We start from the raw sequence: 21,355 nt of genomic DNA on the forward strand, positions 1-21,355 counted from the left end.
CTGGCTTGATTCATTTGTCTGTGTCACATCATGATTGGGAAAAGTTTTTTATGATTTTTAGATCCCAAGATCTTAAAAAATCTTCAGATCTGAATACGTATGTACTTTTAGGTACGACGCTGGAGTTAAGAACACCCATATTTATTATGAGATTAGAGGCAGAAAGAAATGTTTCCCCCAAATAGGCCCTACTTTAAATGGATTACTTGTGAAAGAAGAATGTTAAGGATTTTATTCTGCTAAAAAACAAAGAGAGTTCTGTATAAAAAACCTTTAGTGCCATTTAGCTCTTTTGTTGAAAAATATTGCAGGTAATTGTGTTTCTGTTTAGGAGATTATTCCTAAATTAGTTATTTCAAGTGTTTGAAAAACAAGGTGTTTTTGATTTATGCTTCAGCGCAAATAGAAACCAGATTCCACAAATATAAATTGATAGAAGGTAACTTAAGTTTGAAACAATGTACAGTAAATGCATTCAACATTGTCTTTCTAGATAGATGAAAGAATAGTTACCACTGCATCTATGGAAAAGTTTTCAGTCTTTTGTCCTCATTTATTTCCTTAAGAGGGCTTGAAAAAGTCCAACAGAGAAACAAACAAGATGTATTCAGTACTGTGCTCCTAGGAAATTAATGAAACTATCGAAGTACCCAATTACTGTACTAACCAGGTCTGCAAAGCCTTCATCAAGGAATCTTTATCCATTATGGTATATTCCCTGAGGTAATAACATTAAGGTTAAAAAGAAAGATGATACTGGTAAAATTTCACTATTATGAATTTTATGTTAAAATATGCAGTAGCCAATGTTTCTATAGGGGCAATGACCTGGGCACATGTGACCACACTCACATTTCAGATATAAACCTAAAGATGCTCCATTTACTGTTTTCAGTTACGACTCTACATCAAAAATAAGTGGGAAACTAGGGACCATTAATTGGATGACAAGAATAAACATATGCCAAATTTTCTACCTTATCAGGTTCAAAATTTGATTACTAGAAAATGTTACTAGAAACATCTATCACTTAAAAAAAAAAGGCTGAATTTTACACTAAGCATAATTTCAGGAATCATGCCCTTGATTTTTTTGCACCTTACATACAGCATCTTCATACCAAATGAACTATGAAAAAACTGAAGACAAAACAGATTTGAAATAGAAGGTGATGGCACTCCAATTCTTACCTTTTCTTTCACTTCACATTTGAATCACTCAGTATGCCATTTTAGGAGGCTAGATCTAATTGGATCTTTCTAATATTATTAATATAGAAACTTTAATAGAAAAGTGTCCTTTGATGGTACAACAAAATTGTATTGAACAAAAGTCTCAGAAGGGCTCAAACAGAGCTTGGATCTCTTTTTCTTACCCATGTGAAAGGAATACAACTATGCTTATTGTTACAGGGTCATAAAGGGATCTGTTGGATACAATAATTTATTAATAACAAATTAACAGTGTACTGTTAACCCAAAAGAAAAATGGTCAAGGACATGAATAGCCAATTCACTGAAAAATGCAATTAGCCGAGAAGAAAAATAACACTTTTATTCTATCAGATTGGCAAATATTAACTGAATAATAATATTCAGCGTCAGTATAGCAAAAGAAAACTGACCTGGGAGTGTAGCTGGTTCAACTTTTTTAATGAACAGTTTGGCAATAAGAATAAAAAACTTGGGTGTGTGCATGGCCTTTGTCCTAAAAATTCTACTTCTAGAAATATATTCTAAGGAAATAATTGGATAAGTGTACAAAGATGTACATACAAGGATGCTGTATTTACAAGGACGCCCATGTAGCACTATTTATTAAATAACAGAGACTAACTGAAAATAAACTAAATGTTCAATATTAGGTGAGTAGGTAAATCTAGTATTCATATCCATACAAGGAGATCTAGACCTATATTTACTGATGGGAACATGGGCCTAATTACATGTGTGCTTTAAAAAAACAAAACAGCTAGTTACAAAACAGTATATATAGAATTACCTACTTTGGTAGAAAGAAACAATTACTAAGGTGTGTGTAATCAATATGTGACTGATTTTATTTAATTTACATATATGTGGAAAAAGGATATGCATAAGAATATTAATAGTGATCTAGTAATTTTATTTACTTTCTAGTTCAGCTAAATTAGCATTCTATTACTTATACTGATACAATAAAAAAGGGAGGGGTAAAATAAATAATTACCACAACAATGATGTTACTATGCACAAAAGTGGGAAAAAGCTTTACGCAGAATTGTTTTTGCAATGGTGATGCTCATCATATATTAACCCACAGATGTACTACCCACCCTTTGATTTTCTTTTTTTCTTTCCCCCAACTAAGGATGCTTTTTATTTCCCTTTGATTTTTGAGGTGACATCTTTAGGTGGTAACTGTTATAGAAATAAATGTGGCCAAGAAGATCCATTTATAAATCTAAGTCCTTCCTACTTTCTATACACTTTCATTGAGAGCTACTTCATTTCCAACATCTGTCCATCAGACAGATACAGATTCACGTGTTGCTAGTAATTTCCTAGTAGAGTCACATATTTTATTTGAAGTTATTTTCAGGGAATCTCTCAGTTCTACATTTAAATATCTTACTCAAGCAGGACTATGACCATTATTTCAACAAGAACAAAACAGTCATGAGCCAAGACTTATAAGTAGATAGCAAAGCCAAATTAATCAACAGTTAACTGCCAGAGCCCAAGTCTGCTAATGACAACAAATACTTTAGCAAGGAAAATAAATACTTGAAGACCTCAATGCTGTTTTCCTTCATTTCCTCTTCTGGAATATAAAACAGTAGAATAATCAAAAGTTTAAAAACAGAATCGGATCAATAACAAACATCATACATTAGAAAAAAAATACTAGAAAGATTTTTCTCAACTTATACACAAAAGTTACACAAAAAATTAGGTAAAGAAGCTACAATTTGACAGTCTTATAAAAATGTGGACACCTGCTTCTCAGTGATAGTTCACCTGTATTCAAAGGCTTTTGGCTGTTTTATATATCTCTATAGCTAAGGCCCAGGTCTAGGTTCTGAAGCCCTAATTCTTAGGCACCTATCAGCGGCTCAAATTCTTTTCTTGCTCTCATTACATTTTAAAAAATTTATAGCCTGTATATTTCTATATTTTAAGGGAAAATGGTGACCAGTACTGATGTCTTTTAGTCTGTTAATTTATTATTTTAATGCAAGGTGGAGCTTAATTAAGAATAAACCAAAGTCTCCCAATATAATCTAGTTTGGTCAATGATTTATTGTGAGTATAAGTCACTATGTTAAAAGCATACGTAAATGAATGAGCAATAGGTAAGAAATACTGTAATAAATCTGGCTAAGGGTAATTTCTGATGAGGAACTGATGCATCTCTTTCCCAAAAATGTTCAAGGAAAAAAAAACTACAAAAGTCAGAAAAAAATTTAAGTCTTAAACTTAATTTTCTTATTTATTACATAGTTGAAAACTAATGTAAATTTTATTTGTATGCCTGTTTTAAACTGACTTAAAAATTTTTTTATTGGAACACTCTGATAGAGAAAAAATAATGTAGATAATTTTGATTAGCTCAAAGAAATAATATTATAATGATAAAAGCTCACTTACTGAGCACTTACTACATGCTAGGTTCTAGCTCTATCACATTCCTAGCTAGATGACAGAAGCAAAGCACAGAGGAGTTAGAAAAGTTGTCAAACATCATGCAGGAAACTGGATTTAAACTTGGTCATTTTGACTACACAGCTCAGGTTCTTAACATACTATGACATACTGCAATCCAAGAAAATGCAAACACCATAAAAATACAAAGTTGAATGGCAAATATGTGAAGATTAAAAAAATTTTTTTAACCTAATGCTGATGCTAAAAAAATATTCCTCCATTGATACTTTGATTTTATTATGAGGGCAGAGACTGCAAGCATCCAGCTTCCTTTCCTAAATTCCTAACCCGTGCTGATACTAAATAATTTAAAATCAATTTCCATAGATTTATCATATGGACTGGAATACTCATTTCCAGGGATAATTTGCCAAAGCAAAACGCAACCTGTTCCATGAAGCTTAGTATAATGGTAATGAGACAAATTTTACTTAAAAAATTATTTCCCTGTTGAAAATATTATGAGATATTTTAAATTAGGTTAGAAGTAAGGCTTGAAACCTGCTTTAATGCTATAACATATCCTATAGACCATGTCCACAAAAGTTGCTGAATCCTGTCTGAAGAAACAGATATCACAGGATAGTTAAAAACCAGGTACCTTCTATTCGTTTCAATTCAATTTGAAATCTTTCAGGAGTATCTCCTATATGGCGAAATTCCAAGCTATTCACAATAGAGGATACAAAGGGCACATGCAAGCCTGACAGAGGAACTATTTAGCAGATAAGGAAGGCTTTCTTTAATGCTTGATGTTACTATTTAAAATTCAAAACCAAAACAAGTGGCCTAACCAAAAGATTTCTAGGAACTGGGAAAGCAGGCTGAAATATAGCACAGAAAGTCTCAAGTCCACTCTATACATTCATACAGTACCTGGGAGCTGAATCTGTGAACATCGTCAGAGGCACTGACTAGATCAATGGAAGACATGGAGGAAGAGCGACTATAGGGCTACCAGAGACAGACAAAGAAAAAACCAAGTAATCAGAACAAAGGCACAACAGAGCATTCAGTACCAACTTCCAAACACAAGATAAAGAAAGAGAGAACAAAGCACTATATGAAACAAGCTCAGCAGCAAGTGCTGACTTCATGCACCTATTATGTGTTATGCTCCAAAATCGAATGCAGTGCTTCCAATAATACAAAATAATACCACTTAACCCCAAAAGAAAAAGAGATCTAATATCACTGGCTATGCTTCTGGTTAACTATTTTGGACAAGCCACTCCCTATTCCCCCACCCTTCTTTCCCCCTTAAATAAAAAAGAAAGAACATTATGTTCAGAAGATTTCTAACAGTTCTGGAGGATGCATATGGAAGAAAACATGTAATACCAAAAAATCTCATTACTTAAATTCAAGAAAAGGAAAAAGACTTTATATAACAGGATAGTTTCGTCAACAGTGAAGAAAAATATAGCATACACTTTTAGTAAACTGTGACATTAGCTTACCTTTTGGACAAATCTATGAGTCCCCACAGAAGAAAAGGCATCTCCAGATGGCATTGAAGTAGGCCAATGTAACCTGACCTTTTCACTCTGTGACTAAGAAAACATATAATGTTAAATGGGAAGGTTTCGAAGTGTATGTTGCAGCTTAAGAATGGATAATATAACATTTAATTACTGAACACTTTAGTTCTTATAAATATTTGAATTATGAAGTTACTCTAAAGATACAAAGATACAAGCCTTGCCAAATCTTGACACTTCATGTATCCCAATTTTCTTCTTTTGGATTCCGTAGACACTACCAAGGATTAGTTCTTTTATTTTTGCTCCCGGTCAGAATTTCCAATACCAGCACGCACCATTTACCATGAATCAACCTTAACACTGCTACCAAAATAATGTTCTTATCCAAACTCTGGCCAAATTATTCCAATCATTCCACATCATCAGGGCCTTGGAGGGCTGTATTATTTGAACCAATAATCATTGTTTGCTTCAGTTATGTTCAAAAGAACATATCATGTATATCTTTGTCTCCTTTCCATGAAGGTATTCTGCCTTCATCCCATCACCTCACTCTTGTTAAGCTGCCACTTAACCTCTTGCCTCCTTCTCAGCTTGCCTAGTTTCTTCTCACTTGTTCAATAAATATTTACTAAATATACTGTACCAGAAACTATGCTGTATTGTGTGTGTGATTATCTTTGTCATATCAACGTGCCTGGCTCTTAGGCAAAGAAAATCATGGTCTATTTAATGACTTGTTTTTATCTACTAGAGTGTCAGGAATAGACTGATATTTATAAGTTGATCGCCCTGTGAATACTTCTTTTTTCTAAAGCATACAGAAGTTTTTATTGATTCTCTTCAACTCCAACTCAACCACCATATTGATACTCAGTGGAGGAGCATTTTAGAGCCAGAAGGGATGACCTGAATCATCTTGTCCAACTCCTTGTTTCACAGATTAGAAAACCAAGGCCCAGAGGATTTAAGTGATATGTTTAGAGCTACACAGTTACTGGCAAAACTAAGACTAACTTGTCTTGACCTCACAGTTTGCTATTCTTCACGAAATAACACATCTTAGATTAAAACAAAAGCGAAAACACAGTGAAGGGGGGAAAAAAAAACCCCACCCAAAACACCCTAAAAAACCAAATACAATGATGCTATTTCAGATATTTTTGGCATCCAAAACTAGACCTTATTTAGGAACTGAAAGTTCTATTGAGTGCTGTGTAGCATCTTTTGGGTATAAAAAATGAGCAATAAGCTTTTATAAATTAATGTGACAAACTTTTCATCACTGATAAAAAACAGGGGAAAAATAAGCATGAAAAGCAAACAGCCACTATTGCAGATGACTTACCCTCGGATAGATAGATCAGTAAATGGGCATAATAGCCATGACTGCCCTAGCAATCAGAGGGAATAAACAAGCCAATTCTTCTATGCAAGTTAATTTGTAGTATAAAACTGATACACATATGATTTACTTGCAAGATGCTTAAATTCATCTTTAAGTACCATCTAGTGGTAATATATGGTAACTGCATTGTTGCAGAATTAAAGGTAAAGGATCAAATTAATCTTGAAACTAGAGTTAAAGGATTTTAGAAATGCCTTCCTTCAATTTCCACAGAAGGAGCTGGGTATAACTGCTGTGAATTTAATGATGAAAAAACATTGAGCAAAGTTAAAAGTGAGGAAGTAATTAAGGTGAAGGTAGTGAAAGCAATAAATGAGTTAATAATAAAAACTGAATGGTACTAACATAGAAGAAAAATAAATTCTTGGTCATCTTCCTTTTGAATTCATATGGCACTTGGTGGTGAAGAGAAATTCAAAGAGACTGTTTTACTCAGAGCCAATATATACTTTGTATTAACAGAATGATAATAGGTTGGATACTTCAAGGGGAACAGGCAGAATATTTCCATTTAATTTCATGTTAATTATGCATGCTTGCTTTAAACAATCATTAGTCTTCTTTCTATTGCTCGGAAATTGGTCAATAAAGTGACTTATAAAGATTCTTCTACGTTTGTGACTCACTGTAGACGAGAGTTCATTTTTAGGTTATTAGGATCATGATTTCAAATTCTATTTATATGAATAACATACATCAAGGATTTTTAATAATTTTTAATAATATACATACCTGTTCTTCTATTTTATCTTGTCTGTCAAGAGCAGCTTCAACAGCATCAAAGAACTCTTCCTCATTAATCAAACTGTTTGGGCCTTCCTATTCAGACATACAGGGGAAAAAAAAGCTGTTGATTCAAGAAAATAGAAAACACTGATAACCCTGGCATTAACTCTAGGAGAAAGTTGAAAAGTGAGCTGACAAACATTTCTGAATCAGTTAGTACACTAGGTAATATTATCACAAAGATGAACAACATATTGCTCTGTGCAAAATCAGTGCACAGAGTGTTACAATTAATTCACTCACTCAGTACTCAAATACTTACTGTATATTGACCGACACTGTGTTAGGGCAATAATCTAGAGCAGGGGGTTGGTGAACTATGGCCTGTGGGTCAATTCTAGTCTACTGCCTACTTTCAGAATGGGCTTTAAGCTCAGAATTTCATTTTTAAATGGCTGGGAAACAATAACAACATTTCATGGGGAATTCCCTGGTGGTCCAGTGGTTAGGACTCTGCGCTTTCACTGCTGAGGGCCCGGGTTCAATCCCTGGTCAGGGAACTAAGATCCCACAAGCTGAGTGGCATGGCCAAAAAAAAAAAGGAAAAAGTAAAAAAAAAAAAAAAATTCATGACATGTGGGAATTATATGAATTTTAAATAAAGCTTTATTGGAATATAATCATGTTCATTCATGTATTGTTTATATCTGTTTTCATGGTACAGTGACAGAGCTGAGTACCTGTGACTTGAGGACTTATCGACGGAAACCATATAAAATTGCAGGAAGGTTTTAAGTACAAAGTTGCAGATCTATAGCCAATGAGAAGTACAGATAGGGCTTCTGAGGGGAACCTTCCTATAAGCAAAGACAATAATATCACAGAGAAAAAAAAGTTGAACTGATGCTTGAAAGCCTGCTTAGAATGGTAGAGCAGTGGTTCTCAATCACTTGGGGAACTGCCTGGGGAACCTGTTAAAATGAAAATTCCCAGGCCCCCATTCCCAGAAATTACTTTTCAGTAGGTCTTGGGTGGAACCAGGAATATGCGTGTTTAATAAGTCCTCCAAGTAGTTCTAACGCAAGTAGAACCTCAGCTGTATCAGAAGATAAAAATATAAAGAATAATAGCAAAATGGAAACAAGCAAGCTATGTGTGTATCTTGCTGTGTTAAAACAAATTTAAGTGGACTATAAGTGGAACAATAGCTTTGTTGGGGCCCAGAGTAGACTACCCCAAAATGTGCCTCAGTGGCACATTGATTATTTTGAATTAAGGTTACTCAAGAAATGGCCAGTGCAAGAGGGACACTCTGACACTCCTGTCTCCCTGAAAGCAGGAAACAAATCTCATGTGAAATGTGTATTCCCTGCATCTGGAGGTAGGACAACATTATTGTCAAAGATAGGGAATCTGGTCTGAGAAGCACGAAACCTATATAAACAAATCTTGTTACATTTTAAATTTACTACTCCAAGTCCAAACTCTGTTTAGATTCTTCACTAATTGGGCACCCCAAACCTAAGTTTCTTTGCCCTCACAACTTTGTTGTTTCTTTGTTGAGAGTAAAAAACCTGCCTGCTTTGGCCACTGTTTTGGTCCCATTTCTGTGGGACCCACACACACATGAATTAAAATTTGTTTTTCTCCTATTAATCTATCTTGTGTCCATTTTATTATTAGTCCAGTCACAAGAACTCAAGAGGGGCAGAGGGGGAAATATCCCTCTCTACAGCAGCTTCATATTACTATTAAACTTGAGGCAGGAGATAGATGGGCCCCTGGGGCAAACAGCTGGAGTTTGTTCTCTGTGGATACTCTATGATGAAAATAGGAGGAGGAGGCTGGGACCTGCCCAGATAGAAGATAAGAGAACACATATTTCTCATTCTTGAAGTCAGGAGACCTCCCTGACTACACATGCACAGAAAGGCTCCTTGGAGGTCAAAAAGGGAGGGGGCGCCACCCCATAGTAAATGATGCTAACTACCCGTAGGCCTCTTCAGTAGAATCTATCTCGGCTAAGAGATGTGCATGCACACATGGGAGGATCCTGAGACATACCAAATACGGGCTCTGAACCAGGCAAATCAAAATGATTGGCCAAAGGAAACCGGGAAGAAACGCCCCATATAAGTGATTCAAACTACCACGAGGGCGTGACTCTCTGAGTCTGCCCGTGTGTCTATCCACACATACTGTATACTCTTTTCTTCCTCCTAATAAACACTTTACTTGTTTCACTACTTTCCATCTTTGTGGGAATTCTTTTCTGCAAAGCTGAAGGGCCAGGGCCTTGTCACTGACCACTGGTCTAGTGGCTAGGATTTGGTGCTCTCACCACCGTAACCCGACCTCAATCTCTGGCTGGGAACCGAAACCCTGCTTCAAGCGTCTGCAAGCTGAGGCCACCTGAGATCAAACTGAAGGCTGAAAAGGCAGGCTTGGGTTTAAGTTCCCCCAATTTTTAAATATACAAAATAAGACACGTGGACAATTGTGGGTCTGTCTGGAATAAATCCCAAGTCGTCACTACTCCATTAAAAAGTATGAAGCAACATCATCCCTGCGCTGCCACAACCTGGGGCTACACAAGAAGAGAGGGAAGAACTATGCTGTAATGCTCCTGTCATTTCGCACAGGCATATCAGAAATCTTGATTCAATGTAGTAGTTCTTGTAGAGTTATGGGGATCCCTCAAAAGTCACTTCAAACCACACCCCCCCCACAACTTTTAATTTAACTACAACACACATACAGAACAGTACACATCTTGATGAATTACCATTAAGTGAATATAACTGCAGGGGAGCAAAACGTACCACCCCAAAATGTCTCTTTGGCATGTGGATTATTTTGAGCTAAAAACAATTAAGGCCCAAAAGACTCAGGAAGAAACTCTGACCTTCCCCTCTCACTGCCTAAAAAAATTTTAGATAGAGGGTCTGTTCCTGGAATAGAGCTATCACTGAGATACGTGCGAAGAATATTGGCTAGGTGTTATGGGGAAAACTCAGCAGGGTCTAGAGACCAGAGCCTACTGTGTGTCCCACTGTTTCTGCATGGCCCAGCAAACATTTGTTTACCAAACATTTGCATTCCCATCTTCCTGTGAATTGTCTTACACCTCTTTTAAGTTCCAAACCACTACGCCCATATTTTCTTTTGTCTTTAGCTGAAGATGGTATTTAAAGTGAGGGTTTCAGTCATTTTATTGAGTTACTCAGTTTTCCTGGATCTCTCCCACATATATATATTATTAAACTTTGATTTTCTGTTAATCTGCCTCATGTCAATTTAATTCTTAGATGAGCCAGAAGAACATAGAAGTGTAGAGGAAAATTTATTCCTCCCTGACATAACCATCTAATGACCAGCTGGATCATGAAAGAGTCCTGAAGGACTCCCTTTATAAAGCCAAAACATTTCAGACACTTAAATGACAGCAGTATCACTTTGGTCTCTGCTGATATGAGAAAAATATAAAATACCCCAAATCTATTCTGAACTCAAACATATTTTCTAATGATTTAAAAATTCTATTGATCATAACCACATCTACTCTTTAAAAAATTGTAATACTCATTCAATCTATTCAATTACATCAGAGTCTCAGGAGTTTACCAATTGGGAACTACAGCGTTAAAAATCTGAGGGAGAACTAAAGTAATTGGAATAGATTTTCCTTTATTAAAAAACTTAAAGAGACACTTTTATCTCGTCACGCTTACCAAAGAAAAGAGCTATTTATTGCTGAATCTATGGGACACTTCATAGTCTTTATCTACTTGCCCTAATTATTAGCAGCATTTCTTATGTTAATGACTCTCTTTGGAGCCATCTTTCCCCTGGGAGTCTTAATTTCCCAGTTCCTCTCTAAGTAAGCACTGTTCTTTGGGTTCCAGGGCAGGCGCCTCCTCTGTCTACCCCTTAAACGTGAGTGCTCCTTAGGGTTCCACACTTGCTCTCCCCACAGCATTCTTACTCATTTCTGTGACTTCAGTCATCTTCTGATGATTCCCAAATTCATAGCCTGTCCATCTCTGTCCTAAGTGTTAGATCTTTACATCTAATAATATATAAGATGGAGTGTTCAAGTGAATGTTTCAACTCAGATGCACCATGTCTAAAACCTGTTCTTCCCTCATCTCCATACCAATCTATCTAAGGCAGAAACCTGGGCCTGTTCTTGAATCCCTCTTTTTTCCCTCATTCAGTCACCGCACCCTTCAGTTCTACCTTCCAAATATCTGATTTGTCCATGTAGGCTATCTTCAATTCTCACCTGTAATACTGAAAAAGTCTCCAAGCCCTTAGTCACAACAGTCAACTTCAGTCCACTCTCCTCACTGCAGGAAGTAAGAATGACTTAAACCCATTGCCTGAGGATACTGGTTCTAGCCAGTCTTGCCACTCCCTACTTTTGATTGGCTCTACCCTCCACAGATAAGTGCTTTGCGTTACCCTGCGGCAAAATGCTCTTTTTCTTCTGGTCTCCAAATGTCTTCTTTCTTCTCAGCCCCTATAAGCAAACACTTTACAGGCTATTTACCTGGTGAACAAATACTCAGCTGACTCATTCTTAAGGTTTTAGCTCAGACTTCGTTGCATCTGGAAGCCATCCCTGACTCAGTATCTGTGTTCACAGTGTTAAAGTGTTCCATAACATACATTATTCTAATTGCCTGTTAACTACTCTGTGTTCCCATTATGTACGCAGCTAAGGCCCTCAGGCAGGACCCTTGTTTACCTTGTTCCTTGCAATATCACCCATGCCTAGCAGTGTCTTACATTAGTAAAATCTTAAGGCACGGATTTAAGATTATAATTTCTGAGGCCACAGATGACAGAAACATTTAAACTTTGTTCAATAACCAGAACATCATGAATGTTTGATAAGGACCAAAACAAAGTCATATTTTGAATTAGTGTCTAAAATCCATGCAAATGTAGTATGAACACAAGTAAATACAGATGGTTCAAAACTCCAAAAGGGGAAAAAAGTGTAAAAACAGGCCCTAGCTTATTTAAGAATTACATAACTTGATACTACAGGGATTTGAAATAAAATTCATACTTTATGGCAAGACAAGGAAAATTTAAACGTAAAAATATTTTCTCTGCCCTTTGGCCTCCTCTTTCCCCCCTACTCTGTACTGTATATCTGCATTATGCATCCTGACCAAATCTTCCCCAAGAATACTAGCCCAATCCTAAGGTGCAACATTTTCCTAGCATCAACAAGACAACTCCTTAAAAGATAACCTTCTTTCTTGATCTTGTAAGGGGTCACATGACTTACAACCTTGTTCCTGTAAAACTAGATTGTGTAAACTGTCAATATTACATCATTTGATGTACCGCCCTCTGTCTCAAAAAACTTATATTACTGTGCTTTGACTTCTAATGGGCAGAACAGTGCTCAATTTGGCTCAAATAAAATTTCCATTTCTTTCTCAGATTGACTGATTCATTTTTGTTGACATGCATGGTTTAGCTGGCAGGATATCAGAGATACCCACTAGTGAACACCTGGAGTCGACCCAGAGCTAGTGCTCAGTACCAAGCATGGGTCCACTGAGCCCCACCAACTTCTCAGTACTCCTCAGGTGTTCTGGTGAGCTCTCCTAATATCTGGATCTCATTGTTTGAGTAACGATCCTGAAATTATATTTGAGCTGTTTCACTTAAGGCTTGGAGTCTTAAGGGGCACTGGTGCAGTTCTTGGGCAGGACTTCAGGGATCTGGACAAGGGGCCCAGGGAAACATAGGTGGCTGGGTTTTTGTTAACTTTGGCTTACGTTGAAAAAAATGAGTTGATATATGTTCTGAACAAAGCTTTTGCTAGTGAAATGAGAGACTGAATTACTCAGCTCTGAAGAATAAGGGAGATCCACTACAACCATTAGGTAAATACTGCTCATCCAACGGGGCACAACAGAGGCTGATAACCTAGTGCCCTCAGCACCCATGGCGGTTTTAGACTGTCACAGGGAGAAACTGAGCCATGTAGAAGAGTCAAACCAACCCAAGGTTAACTCCTTGGGGCTAGACTCAGAAGCAGCACATATTTGATCTACCACACTCCTCAGAAAGCTGTGCAGATCATATCTCATATCCCATATCTGAATTAGGCTACGAAATAATAGGAAATCGTGCCTCAAAGGCCAAACAGCTCCCAGATGGACAGTCACCTATGGGAATACCAGCTGGGTTTATGTATGCTTGCAAGTTCTTAATCGGAACTAAAGGATGTTGGGCCCTGAAATGGTGAGATAGGTTCTTCTGGCACTCCCAAACTGATTTTTTTCAACAGCAGTAAGAGTTTTTCTCTTTTCTAAAATTATATTAGCAGGGAAAAATATTTGTCAGGCTAGCTTCTTAGATCCTTTGAATGGGAAAGTCTACTAAATTGTTAAAATTTTAGAGAGCTCTCATCTTAAATATTGTACCTATTTTAATTGGTATACAGAAGCCCCAAAAGCCTTCAAAATTTCAAAATAGCCTCATTGAAAGATTTGTTGTAAAAAGCTAATAAAAGATTAATGATATAAAAGGTACCTAAAACTTTAACTACTGTTCCCATCTACTAATAATCTCCTGTCTGAATTGCCTTTCTACTCAGAAGATCCTATTAAATGGTTACCTTTAGGAATGGGACTACATGAGGCTTGTAGGCAAGCCTCTTCAGATCAAAGGCTGAACTGAGGGCCACAGTTAAATAATTTCTTAAACCCAGGAAGAATCCTTAAAAGTGTTTATAAACAGATTACCAGGACTTCCCTGGTGGCGCAGTGGTTAAGACTCCACACTCCCAATGCAGGGGGCCCAGGTTCAATCCCCGGTCAGGGAACTAGATCCCACATGCATGCTGCAACTAAGAGTTTGCATGCCACAACTAAGGAGCCCTCGAGCTGCAACTAAGGAGCCCTCGAGCTGCAGCTAAGGAGCCCACCTGCCACAACTAAGAAGCCCGCCTGCCGCAACTAAGACCCGGTGCAACTAACTAACTAATTAAAATTAAAATAATAAATAAATTAATTACCAAGTTGGGAGGTGGGAAGCCAATGGTTTGACTAAATTGACCATAGCTGGTAATTGGAACCTGATAGTAATTTTTTTTTGGAGGGGGGTGGTGCTGCTTCTTCCCTAAGCTACATGAGGGAAAGTAAGACATTCCAACAAAGGTGAAGGGGTATGTCAGTCCTTTGAAACCACTGAGGTGGCCACCCAATTGAGAAAAAAACAAAAACAAAAAACTGTCCTTATTTTACAAATCTAGTCTTTATAGGACCAGAGGTATGGCTCCAGAAATAATCCAAAGCCCACCAATCTTTTTACCACTCCCAAAATGTCCCCTTATTTATCTTAAGAGGCTTGTAAACAGAGAAAAAGAAATTTTTTCTGGCCTTGAGGGAGGGTAAATAACTTGATACTTGACTTGTTAATCACAAATAGAAATCTTAAGTGTCTTCTCATAAATACTAGTAAAAAGGTTTTAGCAATCTAGATAGGTGATCTTGATTTGTTCCATCTGCCAGAAACCCAATTTGAATTCAATCTCTTTTATAACTGAGGGTTTTATATTGTTACACCTGATTCCTGGCTGAAATTTTGGAATGGGCACTATGAGGTCTCTGTGTCTGTTTGTGTGTTTCTTCATATTTACATAGGTGTGTTGTAGATGTGTGGTACTGCAAAAATTAATTTGTAAAAGAGATCTGTTTAATTGGCTTAAAGGAAATTAAACACTTATATAAATATTGAGAAATACAAAAGAACCTGGCTAGAATGAATTTCAGGCTTATGTGATCTAGGAAATATTCAGTACTGAATTAATATCTGGTATTAAAGTTAGCTTAAGCTTGTTGGTTTAATTAATACAGACATGTCTTTAGAGTCATCAACATTAAGTATAATATTTTTATTGTACCTAGGTATACTAGAAATCAAATAAAACCTTATTATTCTTGTTAGAAAGTTGTTCAGCAAGAAAAAATAACAATACGATGAAACTTTTAACTCTTTAGGAATAACTGTGTTTTGGGGATGTCTATCTAAAATACTCTTTCCAGATTTTGGTAACTTGAAACTTTAGAGTTGTGCTAAATTAACTTATATAATGGGAATCCATCGAATACCCAGGTCATTTCCAGCTAAGATACTGGGACATTAATTACTGAGCATAGGTTTCCTTTTTCAAAGAAACTAAGGTTAGTTAGGACTATTAATATGTTTGATGTCACATTAAGACATTTTCTGTAAGAAAGAGAATGTTTTCTAGAACCATAAATATTATTTATAAGCTTGCCAATCTGAAGAATACTAACGGAAAAGACAGTTCATAATTGCTTACTTAGTTTTTGCTAGAAACTATGTTTTAAGGTTAAGAATTATAATATGTGTAACTAAAGCTACTAAAATAATAAGGGAAACATTTCAGTATCCAAGGAAAATGGGAAGTATGTTTTCACTAAAAGAGGGTATAAGGAATGGAAATGCATTTTGTTAAAGGAAAAAAAGGGTAGTTTTGTCTTAGAGCTGGTTGTTTCTGAATGGAAAAGAAAATAAGGGACAAAATAATATGGATACAGAAAGTTGTAAAAGGGTCGAGGAAAAGGAACAGAGAAAAGAGTTTTGTACGTGGTCAGGATTGGCTAAGATTGAGTTTAGTTAAGAAAATGATTTTTAAAGGTAAAGTGTATAAAACCAGAATTTAGTTTTCTAAGAGCACAAAGTTTTCTTAAAATATTGAGCTGCTTTTGGTAAGAGATTGTGTGACTTTCTTTACCTTTAAGTGATTTATTACCTTTGAGATCTTTTATTGTCACTTTGCTTAAATGAATGGGTATTGTTTCACAGTGACCTATGATCCTATTTAACTAGGTATTTTGAAACTTTTTGATATTTTTGACAAATGTCCCAAAGATCAAATTCTAAATGAAGTTCACTGGACATCTAGTTAACTTTGAGGTTTTCCAAAGGGTCCCTGGTATGCCTCAAAATATTTGTTTTCTCTCCCTCCCAGAGAGAGGAATATTAAACTAATAGTCTTATTTGGTATGTTAAATTACATGGGAAGCATTGTCAAATTTGAGTGGTGATAAAACTTCTCAGGTTATATCATATGGGTAAATGTTATTAATATAGAAATTCTAGAAATTATATAGAACTCCTAAAAATCTGGTATGTCCTAGTAAAATGTTATCAGTCATAATTCTAGTAATTATCTTAAATTGTATGTCACAACAGTAACCAAGTTTATTTGTCAACTGGCATTGTAATCAGGTCTTTAGCCTTGACTTTTTGAATCTTTTATCATTTATGGACAGTTATTATTTTACTCTGAAGTTTTTGCAAAAATGCTTCATCTTGAAGAAGATTCACAGAAAGGACTTTTGGACAAGTATAGGTTTCTGATAACTTTCAGATCATACCACTGAACTGGGTAAGAAATTAAAGACTTCTGATGGAAAACCTGATGGCTTCATAAAACCATTAACTGAAGATTAAGATAAAGGATTAGTCACATAAGACTGAGTGAAATTATGAGTATGGTTATATAATTTTTGTTTTTTGTCTGAAATATTATTTGTTTTTAATCTGTTTTCCAGATATAAAGAAACCTTTAAATCACAACTCTGTATGTAGAACTGAAACATTTATCTTTTCTCTCTACCTGATCCCTTCAGAATCTGTAAACTCTTAGGTTCCTAGTAACTGTCTCAGGTAATAAGGAAGGTCACCTCCTAACAGGTACAGGAATCTCAAGGTATTCAGGAGACTATGAGAAGAGAGAAATTCACCCAAACCTAGCACCCAAATCTACAGCTGTCACAGGTGGAATCTATGACATGCCTTTAGTGTGGCTTTCCTGGCCCTGAGAATTTTTTTTTTAAAAGTTCAACCTGAGATTCCTTGTGAAAAGTTCCAGCACAGCCAATTTAAAGAGCCTAGGTTGTCAATTAACCAGACATTTTGCAAACCAATTAGTCTTAATGTGGCTACATTTGGTAGAAATTAGGGTAATTTTAGAGAGAAATAGATTATGTTTCAGTGGATATTAAATTTTAGTTTTATTAAATGAGGTCTTTATTTACTACTGCCTAAGACTCATTTCCCAGATAGTTTCCTTGTTGTTATATTATTATAAAGTTTAGTTATTAAAAGGACACTCCAAGTTTGTTTCTGAAGCTTATCACAGTAACCTAACTTTGGATGAAGATCAGATGTGCCATGACCTGCAACCAGGAGATTATTCATACTGGAACAGGTATCAGATAAAGGACTCTTTATAGCCATATTGGAGGAGTCCTCCTCTCCTGAATAAACTGCGTATCAGGCCTCCTCTCCTGAATAAACTGCAACTCCTGTTTCTGACACCTGACTTTGACTAAGAACAGCACTACCAGACCAGCAACAGAAGACATCTGAAGAAGACAGCTGATCCAAGATGCTGTACTAGGTCTGTATACTGATTACTTTGACAACTGCTCACACTTTTTTTTCTCCTCACACTTTTGCTTGAGCTCAATCATTTGCAAGTTTCAAAAAAATCAATCTAATTACTGGGTTTGTGGCCAATTACCTATGTCCAGTACTCCCAGGTTGCCTTGGTAGATTTCTCCTCTCCAAGGCTCTAACTGGACAGCCCTTAGAAATTTTATTTTAAAAGAAAGAAACTCTAGCACTGTGCAAGCTAGTATCACTGCCAATATCACTAAGTGAGATGCTATTACCTGGCCAATTAATTTTTTTTTGCAAGTTCATATTTTATTTCTAATACGTTTGGAGCTTTGATTTTTGCGTTTTTGTAAAAAAGTTTTCACTTAATTCATTGAAAGCCCTTTCGTGCTGAGCCCAAGGTGGGGCCTGGGCCAGGCCAGACCCTTTGTAGCCTTCTTGCTCCCACCCCAGACACCCAGTGCGGGTGCAGGGTGGCTTCCCTCTGTCCACTCTGCCCTCCCACCCCCCTGCTGCATCTCTCTGTACAGAACAATTTTAAAAATGGAAGCTAAGATACAATATACATTGGACAGACACGCAAACACATGCACACAGGCATCTGCTCCAAACGGGCAGGATGTCAGCTGCACTCAGAGAGCACCAAGGAATGCATACGGAGCCCCTCCTGGGGAGGAGGACAGGGCCTGAGCCCCACCTTGGTCCTCACAGACCGCAGCTCCTCCCCACCTATTGCCCTGCTACCTGCCAGAGGGAGGGGTGGACAGCACAGAGGGCTGTGCACAAGGGAAGACTGCTGAGGGCAGCTGGGGGGTGGTGGAGAGGGCAGTGCCAGCCTGGTACGTTGCCCTGGGGCCAGGGAGGCTGTTCTAGGAGCCAGGGGGTGGGGGGAGGACTGGGGTAGACCCCCGGCCTCAGGTACCTGAGGGGTAGAAGGCCTGGGCTTTGCCCATCAAGGAGCTTCAAGTCTTACCTGGCCAATTAATGATACCTGTTCTGAACCTGGTCATAAACAATACTTTTCATTAGATGGTGAATACTGGGTAGCCCCTAAGAGGACCCAATGGTTTTATGGAACAAGTTTATGACCTTGGCTTTCCTCAGGTTGGTTAGGAAGATATACTATTCGTTTCCCTTGGGCTCAAGGTCACTGATGGGTAGCTCCTGTCAATCTCTGATGTCAATCTGTAATGTGAGCACACTGGTTTCTATCAGGTTTCCAATGATATGACCATTTGGCCACGATATTTGTTAACTCATCTTATAACATACAAAGAGTCAAGGGCTTCCCTGGTGGCTCAGTGGTTGAGAGTCCACCTGCCGATGCAGGGGACACGGGTTCGTGCCCCGGACTGGGAAGATCCCACATGCCGCAGAGCGGCTGGGCCCATGAGCCATGGCTGCTGAGCCTGCGCGTCCGGAGCCTGTGCTCCGCAACGGGAGAGGCCACAACAGTGAGAGGCCCACGTACCACAAAAAAAAAAAAAAGAGTCAAATTTCCACTCTGAAAAATCCTCTTCCCAGTTTAGGGGAAATACTAGGAAAAGGGTTTGGTTCAGGAGGATCTTGGCTTAAATCTTTGTTAATGATGTTGTTGGTTCTACTGGCAACTTAAACTAGTTTGTGGAACTTACAAGGTGATAGCTTCTTGCCTTTCATGCTGTGTATCACCTATTCATAGTAAAATAATGATGTGTAAACAACTTAAAACTTTGGATCATGTCTACAGTGCTCTATAAAATAATAGGCATACATAATGCACATGTGAGGGGAATTGTCTTGTCTTACTGGGCAGCCTAGAATTGGCTCTCAGTCCTTGCTAAACATTCTGCTAGTATAATTCCCCACCCCACCCCGCATCCCCCCAAAAAAGAGAACAGGGCTATTAGGACCCAACATTGAGGGACACGATGGACCAATGGCAGGCAAGCAACCACCCTGGCATCAAGGGACCAAATATTTGATCACCTAATGCATTCCATCGAAACGTTAATGATCAGAAACAGGAAATTGTGAAATAAAATTCATATTTTATGGCAAGAAAAGAAAAATTTTAACATAAAAATTTTCTCTGCCTTTTGGCCCCCTCTTTTCCCTCTACAGTGTACTGTATATCTGCATTATGCATCATGACCAAATTTTCCCCATCGGCAAAAATACCTGCCCAATCCTAAACTGCAACATTCTTCTAGCATTAAGACAACTCCTGGGGCTTCCCTTGTGGCACAGTGGTTGAGAGGTCACCTGCCGATGCAGGGGACACGGGTTCGTGCCCCGGTCCAGGAAGATCCCACATGCCACGGAGCGGCCAGGCCCATGAGCCATGGCCGTTTAGCCTGTGCTCCGCAACGGGAGAGGCCACAACAGTGAGAGGCCCGCGTACCACAAAAAAAAACAAAAAACAAAAAAAAAAACTTCTTAAAAGATAACCTTCTTTGTTAATCTTGTAAAGAGTCAGGTTACCTACCACTTTGTACCTACAGAAGTGAACTGTGTAAACTGTCACTATTACGTCATTTGATATGATGTACATCCTGTCTAAAAAACACTTCTAATGGATGCAACAGTTCTCAGAGCTTTCTGAGATGCTGTTCCTAGCTTGTAATTCTCAATAAGACTAGAATATATTTTCCATTTCTTTGTTAATTTTTCATCAACAGGAAGATGGTGAAAAAAGAACTGAAGTGCCCTTAACTACTTTCTTCATTAAAAGAGAAAGAGGGAGATGCATTTCAAATGGCTGGAAAAAAGATGGTTTATTCAACAAATGCCACTGGAATAAAATATAGATTCCTCCATTACACCATAATTTTTTTTTTTTTTTTTTTTGCAGTGGCACTCACTGCTGTGGCCTCTCCCATTGCGGAGCACAGGCTCCGGACGCACAGGCTCAGCGGCCATGGCTCACGGGCCCAGCCACTCCGCGGCATGTGGATCCTCCTGGACCAGGGCATGAACCCGTGTCCCCTGCATCGGCAGGCAGACTCTCAACCACTGCGCCACCAGGGAAGCCCTACACCATAATTTTTAAAAATTCAGATATATTAATATATTTAGGAGAGACCATTTAAAAAAAAAGAACAGAAAATACAGAAGATTATTTGAAGTAGAGTGTGAAAGGATTTTGATCTAAAATGGAACCAGATGGGACTTCCCTGTCAGTCCAGTGGTTAAGACACATTGCTACCAATGCAAGGGGCACGGGTTCAATCCCTGGTTGGAGAATTAAGATCCCACATGCTTCACAGTGTGGCCAAAAGATTGAAATGGAGAATTTTATGCATGCACCCTCTGAAGAACAGAATTTAAGAACTGAGAGAAGGATTTCCCATAAATGCCAGATAATCAGAAGACTGAGCCTTATCTCCTGACCAATGACCATCTACCAAGTATCTCTCCCCATCTTCAAGCCAAAGAACTTACTGCTTGGACTCTGGCTAGACTCTCCTTCTCTGTACTCCTTGCCCATAAATACAACCTGCCCCAAACCCTCAACAAAACTGCCTGTAACTTGGTACTGCATGCATTCCCCGAATTGTAATTCCTCTGCTGTTCTGAAATAAACTCAATTTCTGGTAATTTGAGC

The 21,355-nt window shown here is 37.7% G+C and overlaps 1 protein-coding gene across 6 annotated transcripts in view; it reads right to left on the reverse strand.

Moving 5' to 3' along the window:
• CERT1 (ceramide transporter 1) overlaps positions 1–21,355 on the reverse strand; it is a 126,302-nt gene that overhangs the window by 20,539 nt on the left and 84,408 nt on the right. For 4 of the 6 annotated variants that reach the window (XR_016392707.1, XM_089909031.1, XM_030759710.2 and 1 more), the window contains 3 exons: positions 7,312–7,398; positions 5,148–5,240; positions 4,564–4,641 (listed from right to left, as the gene is read on the reverse strand). Coding sequence is in view for 5 of the 6 variants with exons in the window: in XM_089909031.1 (XP_089765157.1) it covers positions 4,564–4,641; positions 5,148–5,240; positions 7,312–7,398 (258 nt within the window). In the remaining variant the exon portion in view is untranslated. The remainder of the gene's footprint in view (positions 1–4,563; positions 4,642–5,147; positions 5,241–7,311; positions 7,399–21,355) is intronic. The other 2 variants (XM_022594826.3, XM_089909030.1) reach the window with 1 other exon arrangement.

This window comes from Delphinapterus leucas, chromosome 3, assembly GCF_059928025.1.
Source record: "Delphinapterus leucas isolate spDelLeu-1000000601 "Yukka" chromosome 3, BTC_Dleu_Yukka2, whole genome shotgun sequence".
NCBI lineage: Eukaryota > Metazoa > Chordata > Mammalia > Artiodactyla > Monodontidae > Delphinapterus > Delphinapterus leucas.